Consider the following 22,772-nt stretch of genomic DNA (forward strand, 5'->3'; position numbering starts at 1 on the left):
TCCATCTACTGGTTATGACTTTAATATGTAACTTATACTCTCCAGTCCAATATAGTTCTCCCAAAAACCATGCTAATATGCTGCACCCATCGTTGTGACTGATCACGTGACACGGGGCTCATTATTGATGTGACGCAATCGCGGCTGTGTTAGAACTCTGATGACGTCACAGAGAGCTGCACTGCATGACCTGAGCGCGAGGTGAATCAGAGCTTCATTTCTTCTTACTGTGGAGTAACACAAAGCAGAGAGATGTGAGTGCAGCTCATTCTTTATTTATTTATCTCTCATCATCTATTTATTCATACTCATCATTCATTCTTTATATTTTACCATCTATAGAAGATGTAATATGTATAGAATGGTAAGGGGGCGTGGCTAGTTCCATTATAAACACTGATTTAGACAGCACTACACCACTGCACAGCACCTTTAAAGCTACATGAGTGTGGATACTTTTTAGGCTGTTGAGGCTTTCTGAGACTTTGCAGCAATGTGGGTTTCTTTAAAAAAGCTCTAATATGAAATTAAACATGATGTTGTTTCTTTTGTGCTTCCAGATGCCTCGAGTGAACAAAGTGGACGTTGTCCAGTCCAAGGTTCCTGATCTCCAGGAGCCTTCACTACAATACTTCAGGGGAAAATTAGGAGAAAGTGTAAGCACCTAAACAAGTTTTACTCTCGACTCTAATCATGACACTCAGTTATTAAATCAGTAAATAGATTAGAAACTTTGGATTCCACACTTGAATGTGAGATCATGTTTAGTAAGTAATATTACAGTGTTTTTATCTTTGGTTCTTCCCATAGCTGTTTGTGAAATCGGCAGAATTCGACTCGTCGGACAAAGACATGGAAATAACGTGTGGATCCTACAACTGCCTCCACGATCCACACTTAAAGAACTTCTTTAACCAGCCACAAAGGAAAAAGCATCTGCTCAAACAGGGTCTCATCATTCAGGACGATCAGGTACACACATTAGAACAGAAACCAACAAGAACTGAACATTTCACACCTTTAACATGTCAGAAGGTCTACTGGCACCTCTGATCTAGCGCTGTATTACTTTTAGGTGCTGTGCTCGGTGAAAGATCTAGTTCAGTACATGCGGTACATCAGAAGAGTGCTGATGAGCTGGAACAAACTTCACCAACAAGAGCAGGTAACATGAAGCCTGTAGTATTTCCACCACCATCATCAAAACCCCTTTCAGCAACTGTCTGAGGAGGATTTAAACCCAGTCAGAAGGATCTGCTCTGAATACTGATGTGTTCAGATTCAGTATAAGCTCCTCACTACACTCATGAAACTACAGTAAAATACATTAGTGTGAAAGTGTGGGTGGTGCCTACAGCACTAACAAATGATCATTTCTGGTTACAGAAGCAGCTACTGAAGAAGTTCATGGTGCTGAAACTCAATGGTGGAGTTCCTGAGAACATCAGTGCTGCTCACATGAAAGAGTGGCTCATCTATAGAGAGAGAAGCACCTTCAGGAACATGTGAGTCTTTATGGCTTCCCAGTTTCACCTCCATCATGTATTAAATCTCTCACTCATTTATTCATATTGACATTTTCAATGATGTTTGTTTTTCTATGTAAAGCTTCAAGAAAAATGTAAAACAAGGCAGCAATTCAAGCTATGCTGAAAAGGTGAGAAAATACTTTTACTACACTTTAATGAGAATGGTGTTGGACAGGATTATTTCAATACAAACATTATATAAAATATGTGCTTAGGCCTGGGAGGTAAATCAGAGGATCGAGCTGGAGGAAATGGAGAAAAAAATTCTCAGAGAGCTCCGTGTAGAACGTCGAATCCCACAAACACCAGTGGACGTTCCTTCTAAACTGGAAAATGTACAAAAAATATTTGTACTGCCCTGTTCGTCTGGCTCGACCATTTCACCTGCTGATGACCAGGCCGAGGGCACCCTGCTGGCTCAGGACTCAACACTAGAGAATTCACCCACTGAGAACTCAATCCAGTAAGTTCTTTAAACAGTGAATAAAAGCTCTGATATTTTATGTGTGTGACTAAAATTCTTCATTGTTGGTTTTCATGTGACAGGAAATTTAGTCAATCAGCTGATGGAGCTGCTGCAAGTATGTTGGTGAGTGTATCATCATTTTATTCAGATACGTCTACAGTATCTTCAGGATTGTAATTAGAACAGGTCTTACTACAGATCAGATGAATTGCTCTGAAAACCTTAACTTAAGATCTAATTTTAACATTTCATGTTTTCTCTGTACTTTAGATGAAGGTGGAGGATCTGAAGCAGTTTGTTAGTGGGATCAAAACCACTACAGTGATGGAAGTACAAGAAAATCAGCTTCCCGCTCTGGTGGAATTTGTTCATCCTACACAGTCCACCAGTGTGGATCTTCCAGACTTGGTCTTGAGTCAGAATCTTACAAAATCACCAAGCTCAGGGATTAAATCGGACAGTTCTGGGGGTTTTGAGAGCTCTGTAGTAATGAGCTCCTCTGATGAATCAGTGAATACACCCCCCTTACTCTCGACGGCTGAGAAGTTGGTGCTGGAGGTGCTGTACTGTTCTGCATCTCTGATCAAATGTCAGCAGGAAGAGAGCAATGACAAGGCTGATGATTTTGAGAACCTGGACTTGGATGTTCAACTTCCAAGTCCGTCACCGTCTTCTGTCTCCTCTGTTGAAGTTATCAGAGAGAGGAATGTTATTACACCAGTGGAAGAACCAGAAACTAGTTTTCAGTTCTCCAACACAGAGGAACCCGAGGTCACCTTTCTGGGATTTAGACCTCAGAGAACGTGCCAGTCTCGGACCAGCCCAACTAGCCAACATGTACAGATAGAAAACATGAGTGAAGATATTGTCGGACAGACCTTAGACATGGTGATATCAGTTCTTGCAAGTGAAGGACTTTTGTCACTACAGGAAACATCAGATATGTCTGATGTATCTTCACCAGATAATTCTATAGAATCAGACATGTTGGCAAGTTGTGGCACCACAGATGAAAGCCAGAGTCCGACCCAGTGCTCATGCTCAGATTCTGGTTCCCAGCTGAGCTTACAATCAAAAAAGGTAGTAAGTGAAACTCTGGTGGGAATCCAAAGGAAATTATCAGACCAGTCTTTAACTGAAATCATCTCACCAGATAACAGTGATGCCATCAGTGACCTTATCAGTGGCATCCTAAGGCAGATCCAGGAATCACCCAGCCTGGATGCCAGTGAGCTAATCTCCTCCAGCTCTTCAGAAAGCAGCTTCATTTCACTCTCACATGATTGTAAAGCTCAGTCTGGTTCTGAGATCATGGGGGATAAATTAGTAATGAAGAACATCCAGCCACACATTGGTACCATCAGCAAGGCTCAAAGGAAACCTTCAGATGTGAATGGAGATGTTATCAACTCTCTGGTTCTAGAGGTTTTGGGATCTGCTCTGTTTGAAAACCCTTCAGAGAAAACGTCACACCTTGATGCTCTGAACAGAGACCAGACTGTCAGATTGGTAAAATCTTCAGATAATACTGCAGGACCAGAGAGACCCTGCCATCAGAGGCCAAAGTCCTGCCCGTTATTAAAGAAGGACAGTACTAGTAATGCTGCAGGGGCTTCTGCCAGCCAAACACCTGAAAACCCAACTGGTGAGTAAAAGTTTGACATGAGGTTCTGTTTAAAATTTATTGTCAAAGTTCATGTAGTAGTTTCATTTTAACATTCATTCTTTGTTTCTTTGATTTAAAGGCAAGAAACAAAAGAAGAAGAAAAGTGTTCGTTCTTTATTCATGATGGCCTGGAAAGTGGTGAAACGGACCTTCACCAGAAGATCCAACAAGATAGCTCCAATCTAATCGTCCACCATTTATTTTACCACCAGCCAAAACTGAGCAGAATTATACACTCCTTAGCTAGATCATTATCAGGGACATGTCTTGGGTCCTCGCTTAGAGAGACCTGAAGAACCACGTTCCACCAGGAAGACTTCATTGTTGTTAGACTTTTGTCAGCAGGAGGTCACCTTCCTTCTTTAGTAACCAACTTTTATCTGGCACTACTGTGATCTGTGCCATGTTGGTCACTTTTGATTATCATGAATGGTTAGTCTTGTTCCTTTCTCCACTTTGATTCTCAGTCATGAGCTCCATTATCGAGAGCTCTGCTCTGAGTTTTCTTTGGTAACATTTGGGTGAGGTATTTCTGCTGTCCCACAGTCTTACTTGGTACCATCTTGGCTTGGCAGCATCTGTTGTTCCTGGTCTTTCTGAGTACTTTCGATTGCTGAAAGGTTATTTCACTCAACATGTACCTGTTCAGCATTGCTTACATTCTCACCTGTGGAACTGTAGTTCTAAAAGATTCATTTACCTTCACAAGGAGCAGAAAATCCCTCAAACATCCCAGGATTGCAGGATTTCATGGTGACTATTCTGGTGAAGAGAGTTTCCTCTGAAGAACAGGAAGAAGACATCACACCTGCTTCTCTGAAAAACCTCACCAAGTTATGTCCAGAGTGATGATCTAGCTAGGAGTGTTAATATGCTCATATCTACAAGCCACATGACCAAGCACACATCTGTACCAGCTGTGTTTCTTCTTCAATATAAAAACAACACAGGACTCGGAGTGCCAGCCAGAAGAGGATGGATGCTGCTTAATTTTCCTGGACACTCTAGGCTTAATTCTCTGTACATTTTAACCAATAAAATTTCAACACTGATCCTTGATGCAAAAATGGTTTTTGTTTGAGGTTTTAATCACTTTGAAAATGTTGATTGTTTAAGAGGTAACACAGTAACACAGGAGGAACAGTCCAGCAGTGGATCAAAACTAGATCCAGTTAGGATCCTGGTACTTGTTCATGTAAAACAAAGAGTCTGTGTGTCTACAGGTTTTTATAGCATTCATGACCAGCCAGGAACTACACCTGATATAACCGATTATTTGAAGATCAAAACCAACTGATAACACATGGGTAAAATCAGCTGAAATGTGTGTCTGCTCAGTATGTAAACCTGCAGCCACCTCGACCCTAAGTGGACAAGACTGATTCTCAAGAATGAAAGATGTGATTATGTATCACACCTGATTTATCTTAAATAGGGTTTCATGTCATTTTTACACTGGTCATCAACAATACACTGCATATTTATTGGTGTTTTGAATGTGTGAGTGTGTTTAATCAGTATTCCTACAATACATTATCAACATAAGAGTTGACAAAAAGAAAATATCTCTGCCCACATTGGCTGAAGTCTGCTTCTTAAATACTCTGTGTTATTAGACAAAACCAGTTACAGGTAACTCAGCATTTCCACAAGTTCACCATTATCAAGCATACATTGGTCTAGGTTAAACCATTACATTACATCATTACATTAATAAATAACCCTAGTTACGACTGTAACTGTGGTTATGTGAGTAGTGGATGACCGCCAGGGCGGTACTTACGTAGTGGATGATCCCGCGCGTGTGCGCTCTAGACCGAGATAATTGTATACCAAATTAGTCACACGTGACCCCTGCAGTGATGTCACTTATAATATATACACCTGTGACTCGCTGCAGACTTCCTCAGGAACCTGGAACGTCTCTCATACTCCGAGTGACCAGGAACCCTGGTACTTACGGTACTTAAGTAGTGGATGATTTATGCCCACGCCGTCACGAGGAGTGCTTCAACTTCCACTCGTGGTAAGGGACAGGACAGCCGGTGCCAAGCTAGATGAGGCTGCAACATTCACATTATAAAAGCATGAAAACGTACATGGCGAAGACCAAGTGGCCGCCGCACAGACCTCCGCAATGGGGACCCCTCTTAAAGCGGCCCAAGATGTGGAAACTCTTCAGACAGAGTGACCAGATGACCATGCGGGTAAAGGACGCCTGGAGCCAGACTGATCGCTATATGCCACTAGACTAATGGACTGGTTGATAAATTCTGTCCTGTGTATTTTCAGAAGAAAAGCTGGATTTGGTCTCAAGGTAACGGATGCCCCATCCAGGCTCCATCTGAGACACTTGGGGCTAACTGAAAGCGCATGCAACTCGCAAACATGCTTTGCTGTAACAATAGCAAGCAAAAATGCTAATTTTAGGGACAACCACTTGAGACCAACCTGGTCCAGAGGCTCAAACTGAGCATTACAAATATATTCAAGCACCAAGGGAAGGTCACAAAGTGGTGGGCAAACCACGGAAGGAGGGGGGGGTCTAAGCCTCCTCGCACCTTTGAAGAAGGCCACAACAAGCTTGTGTGAGTCTAGAGATGCACCGTTATTCAAGGTCAACCGGCTCGACAGAGCAGCCACGTAGATCTTCAGGGTGGATGAAGACCTCCCTGAGTCCAGCAACACTTGTAAAAACAAAAGCACTGTTTCCACTGAACAGGAAAGAGGGTCAACCAACTGTTCCGTGCACCAGTTCACAAATTACTGCCACCTGCTATCATACAAAGCTCGAGTAGATGCTGCTCTAGCATTCAGGACAGTATTTTGCACTCTCAGAAGACATGAGGAGAGTTCATTGTTGGCCCTAAGGGCCAGAGCCACAGTTGGAGAAACCTGTGCCTGGCCAGACTTCTCCCATATTAGATGAACCATCTCTGGGTGAAGTCTCTAATGACTGGGGCTCAGAGGCTGCCTTGAGAGGGCGTCCACTGTCCTGTTGGCCGCCCCTGCTAGGTGAACAGCCTGCAGAGAAAGGAACTTTGGATGCGCCCATGTCCACAGCTCCTTTGCCATATTCAAGAGAGCTTGGGACCTGGTGCCACGAGAACCTTAAGAACGACACTCTCATGCCGAGTTTCAGGCGGCGCACACAAGACAGGATTGCACACAAGTCTAACAACAATGAAGTCTTCCTGGTGGAACGTGGTTCTTCAGGTCTCTCTAAGCGAGGACCCAAGACATGTCCCTGATAATGATCTAGCTAAGGAGTGTATAATTCTGCTCAGTTTTGGCTGGTGGTAAAATAAATGGTGGACGATTAGATTGGAGCTATCTTGTTGGATCTTCTGGTGAAGGTCCGTTTCACCACTTTCCAGGCCATCATGAATAAAGAACGAACACTTTTCTTCTTCTTTTGTTTCTTGCCTTTAAATCAAAGAAACAAAGAATGAATGTTAAAATGAAACTACATGAACTTTGACAATAAATTTTAAACAGAACCTCATGTCAAACTTTTACTCACCAGTTGGGTTTTCAGGTGTTTGGCTGGCAGAAGCCCCTGCAGCATTACTAGTACTGTCCTTCTTTAATAATGGGCAATACCTTTGGCCTCTGATGGCAGGGTCTCTCTGGTCCTGCAGTATTATCTGAAGATTTTACCAATCTGACAGTCTGGTCTCTGTTCAGAGCATCAAGGTGTGACGTTTTCTCTGAAGGGTTTTCAGAGATAACCCGAAGGGTAGAACTTTGAACTGGAACACCCGGGCTATAATTGCACACTGTAGGAACCGTCTGTGTTCTGGTGCTATCGGAACGGTCCGTGTACCTTTGGTCATTCCTTTTTTAATTCAAATCCCAAAGTTGAAGAAAACGAGCCGTTTTTCGTTTATCGTTTCAAAAACCAATATTGAAAAACGAGAAAACAGGCGTTAATCGTTTTTCATTTTAAGATCAAAAATCAAATAACAAACAAGCAGAAATAAAAAAACGGCTCGTATTTGAATTTTCCAAAATCAACATTTTCTATCAGTTCAACTGGAAATAAACACACGAGTGCGTATTTACTTAATATATAGAGAGTGTAAATCAAGTACAAGTGTTAAAAAAGTAATAATAACGTAACAACGTGTCTCCTGTTGTTCTGACTTTTGTGTTTGTATATTTGACGTGCAGATATTTGCTCTATCTGCAAATCTTTAAACATTGAACAAAACCCCCTGAAATTCTTGCTTTCAGCTCTGTGCAAAATATTGGTGCTACTAACAAGAAAAAAACAGTTCATCTTATTCAGCAGTTCTTTTAATATGATGTTAATGACATACGGATTAGTTACCTCCCGTGGTTTAAAGGTTTCCACTTTGTGGATTTGTGTAGCTGGTTTATTGAGCATGCATCAAAAGCCTAAAAGTTGTTGTTTTCGACGAGGATGGGATTCTAATCCATGCGTGTAGAGCACAATGGATTAACAGTCCACCACCTTAACCACTCGGCCACCTCGTCCTTGGCTAATGTGTTAGATCACCCTTGATTACATAAGTAATCAGATGCAAATAGATCAGCAGTTCAAGCTGACGTGTTGATCAGTCAGACCAGAAACGCACGAGAGCCGGCAGGAATGCTCCTGGTCCGATTGCAGATGCGTCATTTGAATTTGAGCGTGGCAGAAGGCGCTTCAGAGGGCTGGATTGGCCTGAAATCAGGTGGAAAGAGGCAACACAGACATCTTAAATTGCTACTCGTACGGCCGTTTGCTTTTCCACACATGGTCAATAGGCTGCAATGTTTTCAATTTCAAAGACTGAGGACATTTGAGAGAGCTTTAAAAAGTGCTTTTGCTTCGACGAGGATGGGATTCGAACCCATGCGTGCAGAGCACAACGGATTAGCAGTCCATCGCCTTAACCACTCGGCCGCCTCGTCTCAGCCTGCTCGGTAATATGTGTTTCTGGGCCGATTGGTCAGATTGATCAACCCAGGTGGCTTGAACAGCTACGCTCCCTTTTGAGAAGTATTTTAGGTATTTACCAGAATGTGCTCGCATGCTGCATTAGTGCGTCATTAAAGACAGTTTTAAAGAGAACTCAAATAAAATGGTACTCTGGAACTTTCTGCACTTCAGTCTTTTACAAATCTACAAAATCCTGAATCCCTTGTAATTTTTTAAGAGCATCTCTAACATGAACGGCGAAGTCACAGTGCAAGAATAAAGACACAAAGACACAAGCTGCCTGGGTTGATCAATCTGACCGATCGGCCCAGAAACGTATTTCACCATTCAGTATGAGATGAGGTGGCTGAGTGGTTAAGGCGATGGACTGCTAATCCATTGTGCTCTGCACGCGAGGGTTCATATCCCATCGAAGTACAAGCACTTTTAAAAGCTCTCTTGAATGACCTCCGTTTGCTTTTTAAAACATCGCCGCCTATTGACTACACGAGGAAGAACAAACAGGCGTGAGGAGAAGCAATTCAGTACGTCTGTGTTACCTATTTTCACCTGTTTTCAATCCAGCCTTCTGCCACACTCGATTACAAAAGGAAATAGTTTAGAGGAGCATTCCTCCTAGCTTGACCAGACGAGGTGGCCGAGTTGTGCTCTGCACGTGTAGGTTCAAATCCCATCCTCGTTGAAGTTCAGCCCTTTTAACATCAAGCTAAACTCTGACGCACTTGCTTTCAGGTTTGATAATTAAGCTCTCACCTTTAAATCATATTGGTACTACTCACACACGCTCCCATTTAAGAAATATCTGGATATTTACCAGAATGTGTGGGCACGCTGCATTAGTGCATTATTTGTTGACAGCCGGTTTTATAGAGAACTAAAATAAAATGAGCTCTCTGCTTTTTAGTCTTTTACAAATCTTAAAAAAGGTGATGGACTGCTAATCCATTGTGCTCTTCGAGGTGAAAGCACTTTTAAAAGCGCACTCAAATGTCCTCAGTCTGCTTTGAAAACATTGCAGCCTCTTGACCATGTGTGGAAAAGCAAACGGCTGTAAGAGTAGCAATTTCAAACGTCTGTGTTGGCTCTTTCCACCCCAAATGACACATCTGCAATTGGACCAGAAAAGCATTCCACTGGACATGACCAGACGAGGTGGCCGAGTGGTTAAGGCGATGGACTGCTAATCCATTGTGCTCTGCACGCGTGGGTTCGAATCCCATCCTCGTCGAACTAAAGCACTTTTAAAAGCTCTCTTGAATTAACTTGGTTTGCTTTGAAAATATCGCCGCCTATTGACCATATGAGGAAGAAGGCGCCAGTGTGTCTGTTGGCGTGCCGTCTGCTCCTGTTTAGGCATTTTAATTTGTTTAGGCATTTTAATTTGTCAATTTTGTGTGTGTGTTTGTTTGTAAGTTTGTTTATTCAGTCAACTGAATCAGCTATTTTGACCTACAATCGTTCAACTTTGTTGGAACTTCGGCCAGCTGCTGTGACATATCAAAACGAATTTGTCAGAGGACATAGGTTTTGTGACCCGGACTTTTTCACTCTACCGGAACATTTTTCCCACCTGCCGTATTACTTTCCTCGGAAAAGGAAACGAAGCAGGAAAAGGGGAAAGAGAGGCGGCGTGTTGGTGCGGATAAAACGCCTAGTGCGCGCAGGTTGTGAAAACTTTCATTTTCTAGATGCTTATTCACGATGGACTATCACTCATCGTACACGCGGAATGTATGCTGATCTTGTGGCTGTTTGTCCGGATCAGATAAGCAGCCACAATCAGAATTGCCACGTAAAGCAGAGATCACATGTGCGCAGAAGAAGAGGAGTAGACTGCACTAATCTTCACTCTTTGGACTTTATGATAACTATGGATGAAATGGAGGAGAGTTTGGCAACGAGGCTGGCTTTGGTAAATGCGCGATCTATATTGAATAAGACATTTGTTTTAAATGAGTATTTTAAGTCTAAGGGTCTGGACTTCTTATTTTTAACAGAGACTTGGGTAAATCCTGATGAATTGTCCCCTTTTACTGAACTTTGTCCTGCTGATTGCAGCTTTTTTAGTTCACCGCGAACGGTTGGTCGTGGCGGTGGAGTCGCGTTAATTTTTAGAAACATATTTAAATGTAGCCTTGTGTCGGTGGGAAAATATTCCACTTTTGAGGCACAGGCTGTAAAGGTGGACGCGGTGGATCCTGTAATATGTATACTCGTATACAGACCACCGAAAATAAACACAGATTTTATCTGTGACTTTTCTGATTTATTGTCCTCAGTTATTACCATTTCAGATAAAATTTTGATTTTAGGGGATTTTAACATTCATGTATGCTGCCCTAATAGACCATTGGTAAAGGACTTTCTTCAATTACTTGACTCGTTTGGGTTTAATCAGTGTAATAGCGGCTCTACACATGAGCGAGGCCACACTTTAGATTTAGTCTTGGCCCATGGCTTATCGGTGGATAATGTTATGGGTGAGGATGTGGCTTTTTCAGACCATAAGTCCTTAATGTTTGATTTGGTGTTGGCCAAAAAGATAAGAGTCAATGAAAATCCAGGATGTTCTTCTAGAATTTTTAAATCGTGTGCAGCAAAGGATTTTGCTGTATCATATGCAGATCTTTCAGTGAGAGCTCAGGATATTAAAACTCAGGTATTAATAAGTAGTGATGAAATGGTGGATTTGTTTTACTCATCATGCACAGAGATTTTAGATGATATTGCCCCTTATAAAGATAAATATGTTAAAATTAGGTCACAGCCATGGCTAAATGATGAGCTTCGTGTGTTTAGGAGGGAGTGTAGAAGAGCAGAGCGCAGATGGAAAAAGGATAAATTACAAATATCATTTGATATTCTGAAAGCTAGCCTGGTTAAGTTTCAAGTGGCTGTACAAACAGCTAGAGCTGACTACTTTTCAAGAATAATTGTAAATAATGTTCACAAGCCAAAGGTTTTGTTTAATGTGATCAATTCTGTTCTCAGCCCTACTACCTCTCATAACTGTGATGCATCTGTGGAAAGGTGTGAAGAGTTCCTAAAATATTTTTTATGTAAGGTTGAACAGATTAGGTGTCACCTTACGCCCATGAAAGATGACTTTTCTTTTGTCCAAGAAACAAACACCTTTATATTTGACAGCTTCGAACCAGTGTCACCTTTTCAGTTAAAGGAAATTGTCTCTCACATGAAGACCACCACATCTCCTCTTGATGTTATTCCCACTTGGCTATTAAAGGAATCCTTTGATGTACTAGTTTGCGATCTAGTTACAATTATTAACACCTCTCTCACTACAGCTATCGTTCCTAAAACCTTTAAGCATGCAGTAGTCCAGCCATTTTTAAAGAATCATAGTTTGGATCCAGAAAGTTTGTGTAGTTATCGTCCAATCTCTAAAGTATCATTTTTATCTAAAATATTGAAAAAGGTAGTTTTTAAACAGCTTATACACTTTTTAAATGAAAATAGCATCTTAGAACTTTTTCAGTCAGGTTTTAAATCATTACATAGTACAGAAACGGCATTGCTTAAAGTGACTAATGATCTTTTGGTGGCTGGAGACCAGGGTGATTGCTCAGTGCTAGTCCTGCTAGATTTATCTTCTGCCTTTGATACAGTTGATCATGGCATTTTAATTGAGCGATTGGAAAAATGCGTAGGTATAAAGGGTGTGGCTCTGAACTGGTTTGTGTCTTACCTTAGTGATAGAACTTTTGCAGTAAATATAGCTAACCAGTACTCTTCCACTTCCGTATTGAGCTGTGGGGTTCCCCAGGGGTCAATTTTAGGTCCGTTATTGTTTTCTTTATACCTTTTGCCATTAGGACAAATAATTCGAAACCATGATGTAAATTTTCACTGTTATGCAGATGATTTACAGTTGTACATTCCCTTGGGTCTTGGCCAACAGTGTTCTCTGGCAAGACTAGAACAGTGTGTTTTAGATATCAAAAGGTGGATGACAAATAATTTCCTGCAGCTTAACAATAGTAAGACAGAGGTTATCCTGTTTGGTTCACCCAAGTCAGTACAGACTTATTTACCTGATTTGGGAATTTTTAGTTCCTATGTTAAACCATGTGTAAGAAATTTGGGAGTTATTTTTGATGCAGAATTAAAATTCGATAAGCAAATTAGTGCTGTGATCAAAGGCAGTTTTTTTCAACTGAGGCAAATTGCTAAAATTAAATCATTTCTCTCTAAACATGATTTAGAGAAAGTAATTCATGCATTTATTTCATCTCGGTTGGATTACTGTAATGCGTTGTATTTAGGATTAAGCCAGAAGTCAATTAGCCGTTTACAGATGGTTCAAAATGCAGCAGCTCGCCTTTTGGTTGGTGCAAAAAAAAGAAATCACATTACTCCCATTCTGGCATCTTTACACTGGCTACCTGTTCATTTTAGAATACAGTATAAAGTTTTATTGATTGTTTTTAAAGCATTAAATGATATGGCTCCAGCTTATATTAAGGACCTGCTTTGTTACTACGAGGCTGCGCGAGCCTTAAGGTCGTCATCTCAGCTACTTCTTTTTGTTCCACGATCCAGATCTAAGCAAAAAGGAGATCGGGCCTTTTCAATTGCGGCCCCAAGATTGTGAAACAGTTTGCCGCTAGAGATTAGGGCTGCATCGTCATTGACCTGTTTTAAAACTAAATTAAAAGCTTATTTTTATGCTATGGCCTATGATAATAGTTGAGATTGATGGGTTTATGTCATTGTGTTTGTGTATGTGTGTATATGTATGTGTGTATATGTATGTGTGTACATGTAAATTTGTACTTTTTGTGAAGCACTTTGGGCAGACATTATTGTCTGCAAAAGTGCTATATAAATAAAATGAACTAAAATGAACTAAAATGAACTAAGAACAAACAGGTGAATAGGTAGCAAATCAGTACGTTTGTGTTACCATTTTCACCTGTTTTCAGGCCGATCCAGCCTTCTGAAGAGCCTTCTGCCACACTCAATTACAAAAGAAAACACCTGCACTCAGATCAGAGGAGGATTCCTATTTCTATTTGGTGTTACAGAGTCGTGTTTTTTTTCTGGTGAGTGGTGCCAATATTTTGCACAGAGCTGAAAGCAAGAGTTTCAAGGGATTTGTTCAATGTTTAAAGGTGTTGTTTTCGACGAGGATGGGATTCGAACCCACGCGTGCAGAGCACAATGGATTAGCAGTCCATCACCTTAACCACTCGGCCACCTCGTCCCATCCAGCCAAACCAGACCAGACCTTTAAACAGACCATTGAACAATACCCCTGAAACTCTTGCTTTCAGCTCTGTGCAAAATATTGGCACCACTCACCAGAAGAAAACACAACTGTAACACCAAATAGAAACAGGTCATTTAATACAGCCGTTCTTTTAAAATAATGTTAATGCCATACAGATCGGTACAAAAAAAAAGTTTTCTAAAACGTGTCTTTGTGTTTTTATTCTTGCACTGTGACTTTGCTGTTCATGTTAGAGACGTGTCCTCTGGTACATTCCAGGTCCGTGTACCTTTGGTCATTTGTTTTTCACTTCAAATCCCAAAGTTGAAAAACAAGAAAACGAGCCGTTTTTCTTTTATCGTTTCAAAAACCAATATTGAAAAACGGGAAAACATGGAGTGCACTGACATGCACGTATTTACTTAACATATAGAGAGTGTAAATCAAGCACAAGTGTTAAAAAAGTAATAATAACGTAACGACGCGTCTCCTGTTGTTCTGACTTTTGTGTTTGAATTTGTGACGTGCAGATATTTGCTCTATCTGCAAAAAACAAACATTATGGGGAAGTGATTTCCGTACTGGACGTTGTACGTGGTCAAGTTAGTTTTACACTTGATGATCGCCTGACGTCCAAGACTCATTTATTTATTTATCTTGTATTATAGTATGTCTTGTTCTCGGCCAATAAACATCCAAAAATAAATAAAATTGCACGAACTAACTCTGCAGTAAACAAGGAGCAAACAACAATTAAATATATTTTAAAAAGTTATTTGGTTAGTTTTTAGTTAAAGCTATTTCTTAAAAGTGCATGAAGCAGAACGCTGATTAAACTGCATTAAATGATGTAATAGTTACACAGTGACGTGTACGATTAGTTATGTCTGTATTACAGAATTGAGGTAAAAAAAAAATGTAAATGTTAATGTTGTAACGACGGTGATGTAAAATAATGTAAAATAATTCAAAGTCCAAACATTTGAGTGGGGGTTTACTGTCACACAAGCTCAGTGCAAAAAAACATAGACACAGCCGGAGACGATCATTTCTGATATCTTCCCTACACACTCGCTCCCTATGCCCTAGCATAGTACACTTAACATTCTTAACTAGGGCCAGACAATATATTTGTAATTCACATTACATGACAGGTGAGACGTTATAAAACAACATTCTTTTTTCTTAGAATGGCACTTTTTTTTTTTTAAGAAAAATACTTCTTGTGTGAATTACAAGGGCAGGAAAAACCAAGGCAGACACAAAAGTCAGAACGGGATGCGGTGTAATGTTATTATTACTTTTTGCTCCGTCTTCTCAACACTTGTCAGCGCATGCACGTGCTCGTGTGTTTATTTTCACTTGAACTGATAAAATGTTGATTTTGGAAAATTAAAATATGAGCCGTTTTTTAATTTCTGCTTGTTTGTTATTTGATTTTTAATCTTAAAACGAAAAATGAATAACGCCCTGAACCAAAAGACGAACGTCCAAAGACCAAATCTCGTAGATCCACTAAGGTGAACCGTTCCCATTTTTGTACACTGCGAAGAACAGTCGCCGTGTGGAGCATTCGAAAGGGAAGAACCTTCAGGTAGAAATTCAATGGACAGAGGTCCAGAATCGGCCGGAAGCCTCCGTCCTTTCTTGGAACAACAAAATATGTTGAATAGAAGCCCTCTGGTTGAACATGAGGGTCCACAACCTCTATTGCTCCTCTCCTCAGGAGAGAACAAACTTCCTGAGAGAATGGAGGAACTTTGTTTAGCACTGAAGTTACCCTCGGTGAGGAACTGAGGGGGGGCCGGTGACGGCCTGATGACATGACTTTGAGAACCCACTGATCTGTAACCATACTTTCCCATCATGTCATGTGCTGGGTCTTCAGCGGTTTCTCCACTGGCTGAAGCCCGTCAGTGACGGTTATGGGCGGCGCTCCCCTTAGAATAGGGGTTGCGCGGCATTGACCTGGTCCCACGAACAGAAGGTTTTGTCTGGCGTGGCACATTCTGCATCTTGGGTCTTGACTGTGGCTCTGAGCTCCGCAAGTACGTGCGTGGTGGAGGGCGGTTTGATACTCCTGAGTGGCGAAAGCGGTGAAAACCTCGAGAAGCTTCAGTTCTAGAGGGCTTCTTTGACCGGAGGGCCAAAAACGTATCCTGGCACCAGGGGCAGTGACCTGATTGTCGTTCTACAGGTTTCAGAAAGCAATGATTGGGCCAACCACACTTGACGGCGCCCATGGATCAGTGTCCCTATCAGTCTCCCATGGTTCCGGGCCAAGTAGCCGACTGATTGTAGGGCTGTATTTAAGAGCTCATCCACCGGTCCACTACTATCAGTACCTTGTAGGGAAGACTGCAAGGCCAGAAGTAGAAGAGAGAGAGAGTTAGCTATTTTCACCATCCTAGTTGCAGTGTCATGTGCCTTAGAAAACATCCCATCAGTGCGTCTACACTCAGCACTGGGGCAACGTGGGTCTGGGCGTAAAGCTTCATCAGCAGACACCATCTTAGACGCCACACAAGCATCCACCGCTGGCATCTGGCTAAGTCCCATGGAAGCAGCATTTGCCAAGCATGCTAGTGCCAGCTCTGCGGCACTTGCCCGCGAACGCTGGTTACTCGTGTGGAACCCGGCTGTGAATTCGGCAGTGAAATCTTCTTCGGCAGGGACAGCCCGCATAAAAAACTTACTAGCTTTTGGGGCTGTAGGATTTGGGGCATCAAGTCCTAGTTTGGCCAACTTGAGCGGTGTGCTCAGGGGTGGCCGTTGGCGCACCCGACTGCGCTGAAGCCGTCGGCGGGGAACCACCCGGCTGCAGAAAATCCTGAAAGAATTCGGCATTTGATGCTAAGGTAGAAAGTGCGTCATCCGCTTTTTCTGAAGCACTATCAGGACCTTTAGGCAACTTTAACTCAGGCTCTGGAATACTACAAGCATCTAGTTTGTCACTAAGCTTCATAAATAATGACTTCAGCTGAGACAATTCTTCAGAGAACAAGGCCATGCGTTCCGACAGCGCCATGGACCGTCTCTTTTACCTTTGCATAGGCCCCGGTCCCTCTGAGGGTAACGCAGCCTCGCACCCAACCTCCAGCCCCGCCAACCGTTCTCGGTGGCGGTCTATTGGAATAATAGCACAATCCATGCAGGGGTTCACCAAGGCTTCACGAAGGTGATCCAACCCAAGACATGAAGGGCATAGCTCCTTCCTGTCATAAGTCTCCAAGGCAGCAAAGCACTGGTTACAACCGTTTAAAAGCTTGACGGTTCTGCGTTGTTGATATCGCTGTTTCACTCCTAGTATTGAGTAGTACTAAAAGGAGTAAAAAACTGCACCGAGTACAAACTCGAGGTGAAAACGGCTATTGCTGTAATATCACGAGCCGTCAGTTTCACTTAACACCGAGTATGCAACTCTAGGTGAAGGGGTTGTGCTGGTAGAGCTTAGCGATTAAGAGAAAACCACTCGTTAAAGCGAATGAGTGGTGGGCTTCACTTAACACCGAGTACAACTGTAGGTGAAGAAAGACGAGCTGTTGGCGCTCGGAGCTATAACTTTTCGAGCAGCGTGCTCCACTCAAAACCAAGTAACACTCTAGGTTAGAGCGAGCTAACTCACGTTGTAAATACAGCGTTCACTAACCTGAGTTTCACGCAGATCGTTACCATTTCAGCTTATTCCACATCGAGTGGGAAATGAAGAAAATCCAGTAACAAACACAGCTTCTCTAGCCCATTCTCACACGGAGCGTGCTCCAGGTGAAATAGGTTGCCAGATCCCGCTGTGGTATTCACAGCCCGTAGAGGATGAAAAAATTCGTAGCTCTGACCCAGTGTCGCCGGGCTGTACTGTCGGTCTTGAAGGTGAGACGAGAAAAGAGAAAGTCTGCAGCGAGTCACAGGTGTATAAACTGTATTGTAAGTGACATCACTGAATCCCTGAATCCACTACTCACATAGCTTCATATTAATTACCTTAAGACAATATCACTGACACAATCATATAAGAATATCATACAAAGGATAACTTACAATCCCCCACACATACATTCAGAATAGAACATTTCCAAAATGGTGCAGTCCAAAGACTTCAAATACCATCAACCCTCAGTGCTCGGGTCTTTAACCTCTCAGTAAAGCTGCCTGCATGCCTGATGAAAACCTGTGAGTACAATTACTTAAACCAAACTTACAAAACCATTTAACACTGCCAACAAAGCATAAAGTATCCTCACACTTCTTAAATCATCCACACCTTCAGTTGGCCACCCTGACTAATGTTGGATAATCACAGTTTGTATTGTTTACCAGGTTAGTGATTCTGGTGATTGTCCACTGCAGCAGTCAAGCAGTAAAAAGAATCTTCACCCATTATCTGTGTGTTTTCATCTTAACTTGTACATGTTCATACCATGAAATAAACATTAGTTCTGTTACAGCAAGGCAGGAATACCCTGTACAGTTCGACAGTACATCACAGCTTCTCAGCCATCCCACATCACACATAGCCAATTATGTGTTGATGCCCAGTCAGCCAATACCATCACTGATCAACACAATCTAATATGCTGTCAAAAAAGCTCTGATGTGCCAAACATGGACTCCACAAGACAACTGAAGGAGTCATGTGGTATTCAGTACCAGGACATTACCAGCAGTTGTTGTGAGATAGATCATCATACAGTGTGTTTAGGTTCAATGTCTTTTACAAGCAATCATCTAAATGATCTTGCTAATGCCCGTGTGTCCACACTGGACATGACTTAGAATGGGCACTTTACATTTACATTTTCGGCATTTAGCAGACGCTTTTATCCAAAGCGACTTACAGTTGTGACAGTATACAATCTAAGCAATGAGGCCTTGCTCAAGGGCCCAACAGTGGCAACCTGTCAGTGTGTAACAGTTGTTACTGCCAATTCCCAACCCCGACCACTAAGTGGCAGTAATCTTATTAGAAGGGCAATTCTCAACCTAAAAGGGGAACCATGTGGTAATGGAGATGGTTTGGAGAAGCACCACATTATAATGTGCTGTGCTAAGGAACCTTATTGAGGAACTTGTTTGTTCTAAAGCTCAATGTAAGTTGTTTGTTACTTTTGTTTATATATTTAACCAAACTTTATGCAAGTGTTGCTAATAGAAAGTTTGTACTGTTTTCTTTTTCAGAAGGTTTTTTTTATTTCTTCATTCTGGTCTGGAAGATTATCTTTGTCTCTATTCAATTATTGTAAATGTTTGTGTCTTGCATCAACAACTTGCTGGTTGGATGGACTGTGGGAAACAAGCCCAGTATTCACAAACTAACTGGAAAGGATTTCATCTTGTATTGGACCCAACAAGGACTTCTATAGACTCTTGATGGAATTAATTATATCTACAAAGGCCCGGTGAGATCTATCTAATTATTAAATTATGGACTGAAAGACTCAATGAACTCTTCCAAGACTTATATTCAATGAATGGACTTTATAGTGGCATTTGAGATTATGATTTGTGTTTTTCATAGGTTCTGATTTTGATGTTTAGTAAAATGAGTTAAAGCACTCTTGGTGGATGGTACCCTAATTTAAAAATATGATAACGAGTTTATAAAAAGAAAAAATCATTACATTGGCGCCTGAACAGGGACGTCCCAGCTGGTTTTAATCATCGGCATATTTAAGAGTGTCTACTTTGTTGGCTATACTCTTTGTCATAATTTACAAACCAATTTTAAATTTATTGTCAAAGCTTTTAGTCTCTTTGTTTTCTGGTCCATAAATACATCTATAGATAGCTTTGGTTATGGCCACGTCAAAACCCGATGCAGTGGATGGGTCAGTAGATCCAGATTTCACTGTTGGTTCATTTGTTACACGCCGGGAGCCTGTACGTGACCTTATATCCACATTCAGCAACCTTTATATTGATTCAGATGGTGATGCAGAGGAAGAAGGAAGCATCCAAGATGAACAAGACTTTTTACCACCTCCTCCACCTGAAGAATACCCCGCAATGGCAGGATTGTCAGGAGAGTTAATGGAAAGAGTGGTAAACCTTGAAGAGAAATTTAACCGAACAGTGGAAGACGTACAAAGTCGCCTTCACCGTGTAGAGACTCAGGTAACAGATCTACATGTAGTAATTGACAATCAAAGAGATGCTATAGAGCAAGTGGTTGTATACAAAATAGAGTAATAGAGTCAAACAAAATCTGGAAAACCAACTACAAGATTTAACCCAGTCTGTTATAGACTGTCTCAAGAGATGAGATGTACAGCTCAAACGTATGATGTCCCGATACCAACCCAGTTCACCTATGCAGCCTGTTACACCAAGTACATATCCAGTGCCAAACCCCACTACGTCCACTCCAGTAGGTGGTTTAGACAGCTGTTCTTCTGTGGTAAAGTATGCAGCTCCAATCAAACTAGACTTCCCCAGATACGGAGGTTCAGAACAGGATCCGGTGGCTTTTATTGAAAGGTGTGAGGAATATCTAGCTGTGAGACATCTCAGTGATCCAGAAATTTTAGCTACTTTGACATCTGTGTTGTCGGATACTGCAAAAGACTGGTGGCTTGCAGAAAAAAAGAACATTAAGACATGGAAACAGTTTAAAGTCATGTTTTTACACTCCTTTTTATCTGAAGACCATGAAGAAGAGTTAGAAAAGCGCTTACGCGAAAGAAAACAAGGAGCTGACGAAAACATCAGAGAGTTTGCATTTCGCTATTGTGCATTATGTCTACGGTGGAAGCCAAACATGAAAGAGAAAGACATTATACACTCAATTTTACCTAATTGCAAACCACGCCTGGCTAGTATTTTAAGGGGGACCGTTTTTACAGTGGATGAGTTGGTTCGACTTGGCACTTTAGTGGAAAGAGATCTTTTGGAGGAAAGAGCATACTGGAGACAAGTCCAACAGGAAACACAAAGTCAAAACAAAAGGTATGTTTAAGAAGTCACAAGTATGACGCTGTAGTAGACACTGGCAGTACTTTTTCATTGATTCAGGAATCACACTGGAGGTTATTAAAGTTTGATGGTGAGATTTGGAAGTCCAGCCAAGGACAGAGGTTCACACTGGCAAATGGACAGTTGCAGACTGCTCTGGGAAGGGTGAGTTGGCTATGTACATTGCATGGACAGAATTTTCCGATTGAATTATTTATTATGAGAGACCACGACCTCTCTTTTCCTGTCATCATAGGACTACAGTTTTTATTGACAGCAGGCATTGTTTTGGATTTCACTAATCATACCTATAGGTTACCCACTGAAGATGATGATGGTCATAGTTTTACATGTTGCAGTTCTACTTACAATCCTGTTAGTCTGTATCTTGCTACAGGGAAGATAACAGTATCTGCAGAAACTACAAGAATCATTCAGCAGTTGGTGGAACATGCAGATGCAACAACTACAGAAAAGCGGATGCTGGAAAGTATGCTTGTGAGTTGGCCAACTGTGTGTACTGATAAACTGGGTCACACCACCATCATCAGTCACCAAATATTAACAGTGGATGAAATTCCTGTGAGAAGAAAAGCGTACCCAATTCCTGTGGCTAAACAACAGTTTCTGGACAAAGAAATTGAGTCTATGCTTAGGGAAGGCATCATCAAACCCTCAACATCTCCCTGGTCCGCTCCGGTGGTCTTAGTACCAAAGAAGGATGGTGGCACACGTGTCTGTGTAGACTATAGAGCCCTAAATGCCAAAACACACCTGGATGGATTTCCTATGCCTCAAGTCCAAGAAATCTGCGATTTACTTCACGGAGCTACAGTGTTTAGTTCTTTAGACCTGAAGAGTGGATACTGGCAGGTCAGTATGGACCCAGAAAGCATTCACAAGACTGCATTTGTGGTAAAGAACAACTTATACCATTTTTTACGTCTTCCTTTTGGTTTAAAGAACTCTGCAGCTACCTTCCAACGCTTAATGAATCATGTGTTGAAAGATGTAATAGGAAAATTTAGCTTTGTCTACATTGATGACATTGTGGTCTATTCCAACACTGTTGACCAGCACCTTATTCACCTTCAATATGTCTTTAGCCTTTTGGAAAAAGCTGGTCTTACCCTTAATCTAAAAAAATTTAATCTCCTTCAAAAAGCTCTCACCTATTTAGGTCATGTCATCTCAGGCGAAGGCATCAAGACAGAAGCTGAAAAAGTGGAAGCAGTAAAAAACTTTCCGGTACCTCGTAATGTAAAAGAGGTTCAAAGGTTTCTGGGGCTCGCAGGTTGGTACCACAGATTCATTCCAAGATTTTCAGAGTGTGCAGCTCCACTTCATGCCCTAAAAAAGAAGGGTGTTGTATGGGATTGGACCACTATCTGCCAACAGGCCTTCAATGACATCAAATCTTCTTTGATAAAAGCACCTGTCTTGAGCGCTCCTAATTTCAACTTGTCTTTTAAGGTCCAAACCGATGCCAGTGAGGTGGGTTTGGGTGCAGTTCTTACACAGGAATGGGATGAAGCTGAACATGTAATTGCTTATGCATCACGGTTACTCAACAATGCCGAGAAGAACTACTCGGTGTCTGAGAAGGAGTGTCTAGCTGTGGTGTGGGCTGTGGAGAAGTGGCGGCACTACCTAGAAGGGAGGCATTTTGAGGTGTTTACGGACCATGCTGCTTTGACATGGGTTTTCAACCAACCTCGTCCATCTTCTCGTTTAACAAGGTGGGCCATTAAGTTACAAGGATTCGATTTTAAAGTTTACTATCGCAAAGGAGGTTGTAATGTTGTTCCAGACACTCTCTCCCGCGGGATGCAGGAAGCAAACCTATGTCTTCTTGCTATTCAACAAGCCACACCAAAAGGGGAAGACTTATCAGTTAGCTGGGAAGAGATTGCCAAACATCAGAGGGAAGATCCTACACTACAACCCTTATGGCAATCGTCAAAAAATACCCTCAAAAACCCCAA

At 41.7% G+C, this 22,772-nt stretch overlaps 1 protein-coding gene and 3 non-coding genes across 4 annotated transcripts; 2 read left to right on the forward strand and 2 right to left on the reverse strand.

Moving 5' to 3' along the window:
- Positions 1 to 560: 560 nt before the first annotated feature.
- Positions 561 to 4,728, forward strand: LOC134310081 (uncharacterized). The gene is made up of 9 exons (XM_062991633.1): positions 561 to 656; positions 811 to 972; positions 1,076 to 1,165; positions 1,387 to 1,505; positions 1,609 to 1,657; positions 1,745 to 1,992; positions 2,076 to 2,118; positions 2,266 to 3,640; positions 3,741 to 4,728. Exons 1-9 carry the CDS (start codon positions 561 to 563, stop codon positions 3,845 to 3,847), a joined length of 2,289 nt encoding a protein of 762 aa, XP_062847703.1. The 3' UTR covers positions 3,848 to 4,728.
- A 3,771-nt stretch (positions 4,729 to 8,499) lies between these two features.
- Positions 8,500 to 8,581, reverse strand: trnas-gcu (transfer RNA serine (anticodon GCU)). Its single transcript has one exon. It is a non-coding gene; the product is annotated as a tRNA-Ser (tRNA).
- A 1,174-nt stretch (positions 8,582 to 9,755) lies between these two features.
- On the forward strand, positions 9,756 to 9,837 carry trnas-gcu (transfer RNA serine (anticodon GCU)). Its single transcript has one exon. It is a non-coding gene; the product is annotated as a tRNA-Ser (tRNA).
- A 3,914-nt stretch (positions 9,838 to 13,751) lies between these two features.
- Positions 13,752 to 13,833, reverse strand: trnas-gcu (transfer RNA serine (anticodon GCU)). Its single transcript has one exon. It is a non-coding gene; the product is annotated as a tRNA-Ser (tRNA).
- Between the last annotated feature and the right edge of the window lie 8,939 nt (positions 13,834 to 22,772).

Source organism: Trichomycterus rosablanca, chromosome 1 (assembly GCF_030014385.1).
Source record: "Trichomycterus rosablanca isolate fTriRos1 chromosome 1, fTriRos1.hap1, whole genome shotgun sequence".
Classification (NCBI taxonomy): Eukaryota; Metazoa; Chordata; class Actinopteri; order Siluriformes; family Trichomycteridae; genus Trichomycterus; species Trichomycterus rosablanca.

Bases quoted from the DNA above. Each gene is read 5' to 3' on its own strand.
- LOC134310081 (XM_062991633.1), top strand. From the start codon at position 561: ATGCCTCGAGTGAACAAAGTGGACGTTGTCCAGTCCAAGGTTCCTGAT. The intron at 657-810 runs GTAAGCACCTAA...TTCTTCCCATAG, and splicing joins GGGGAAAATTAGGAGAAAGT to CTGTTTGTGAAATCGGCAGA. The intron at 1,993-2,075 runs GTAAGTTCTTTA...TTCATGTGACAG, and splicing joins CCCACTGAGAACTCAATCCA to GAAATTTAGTCAATCAGCTG.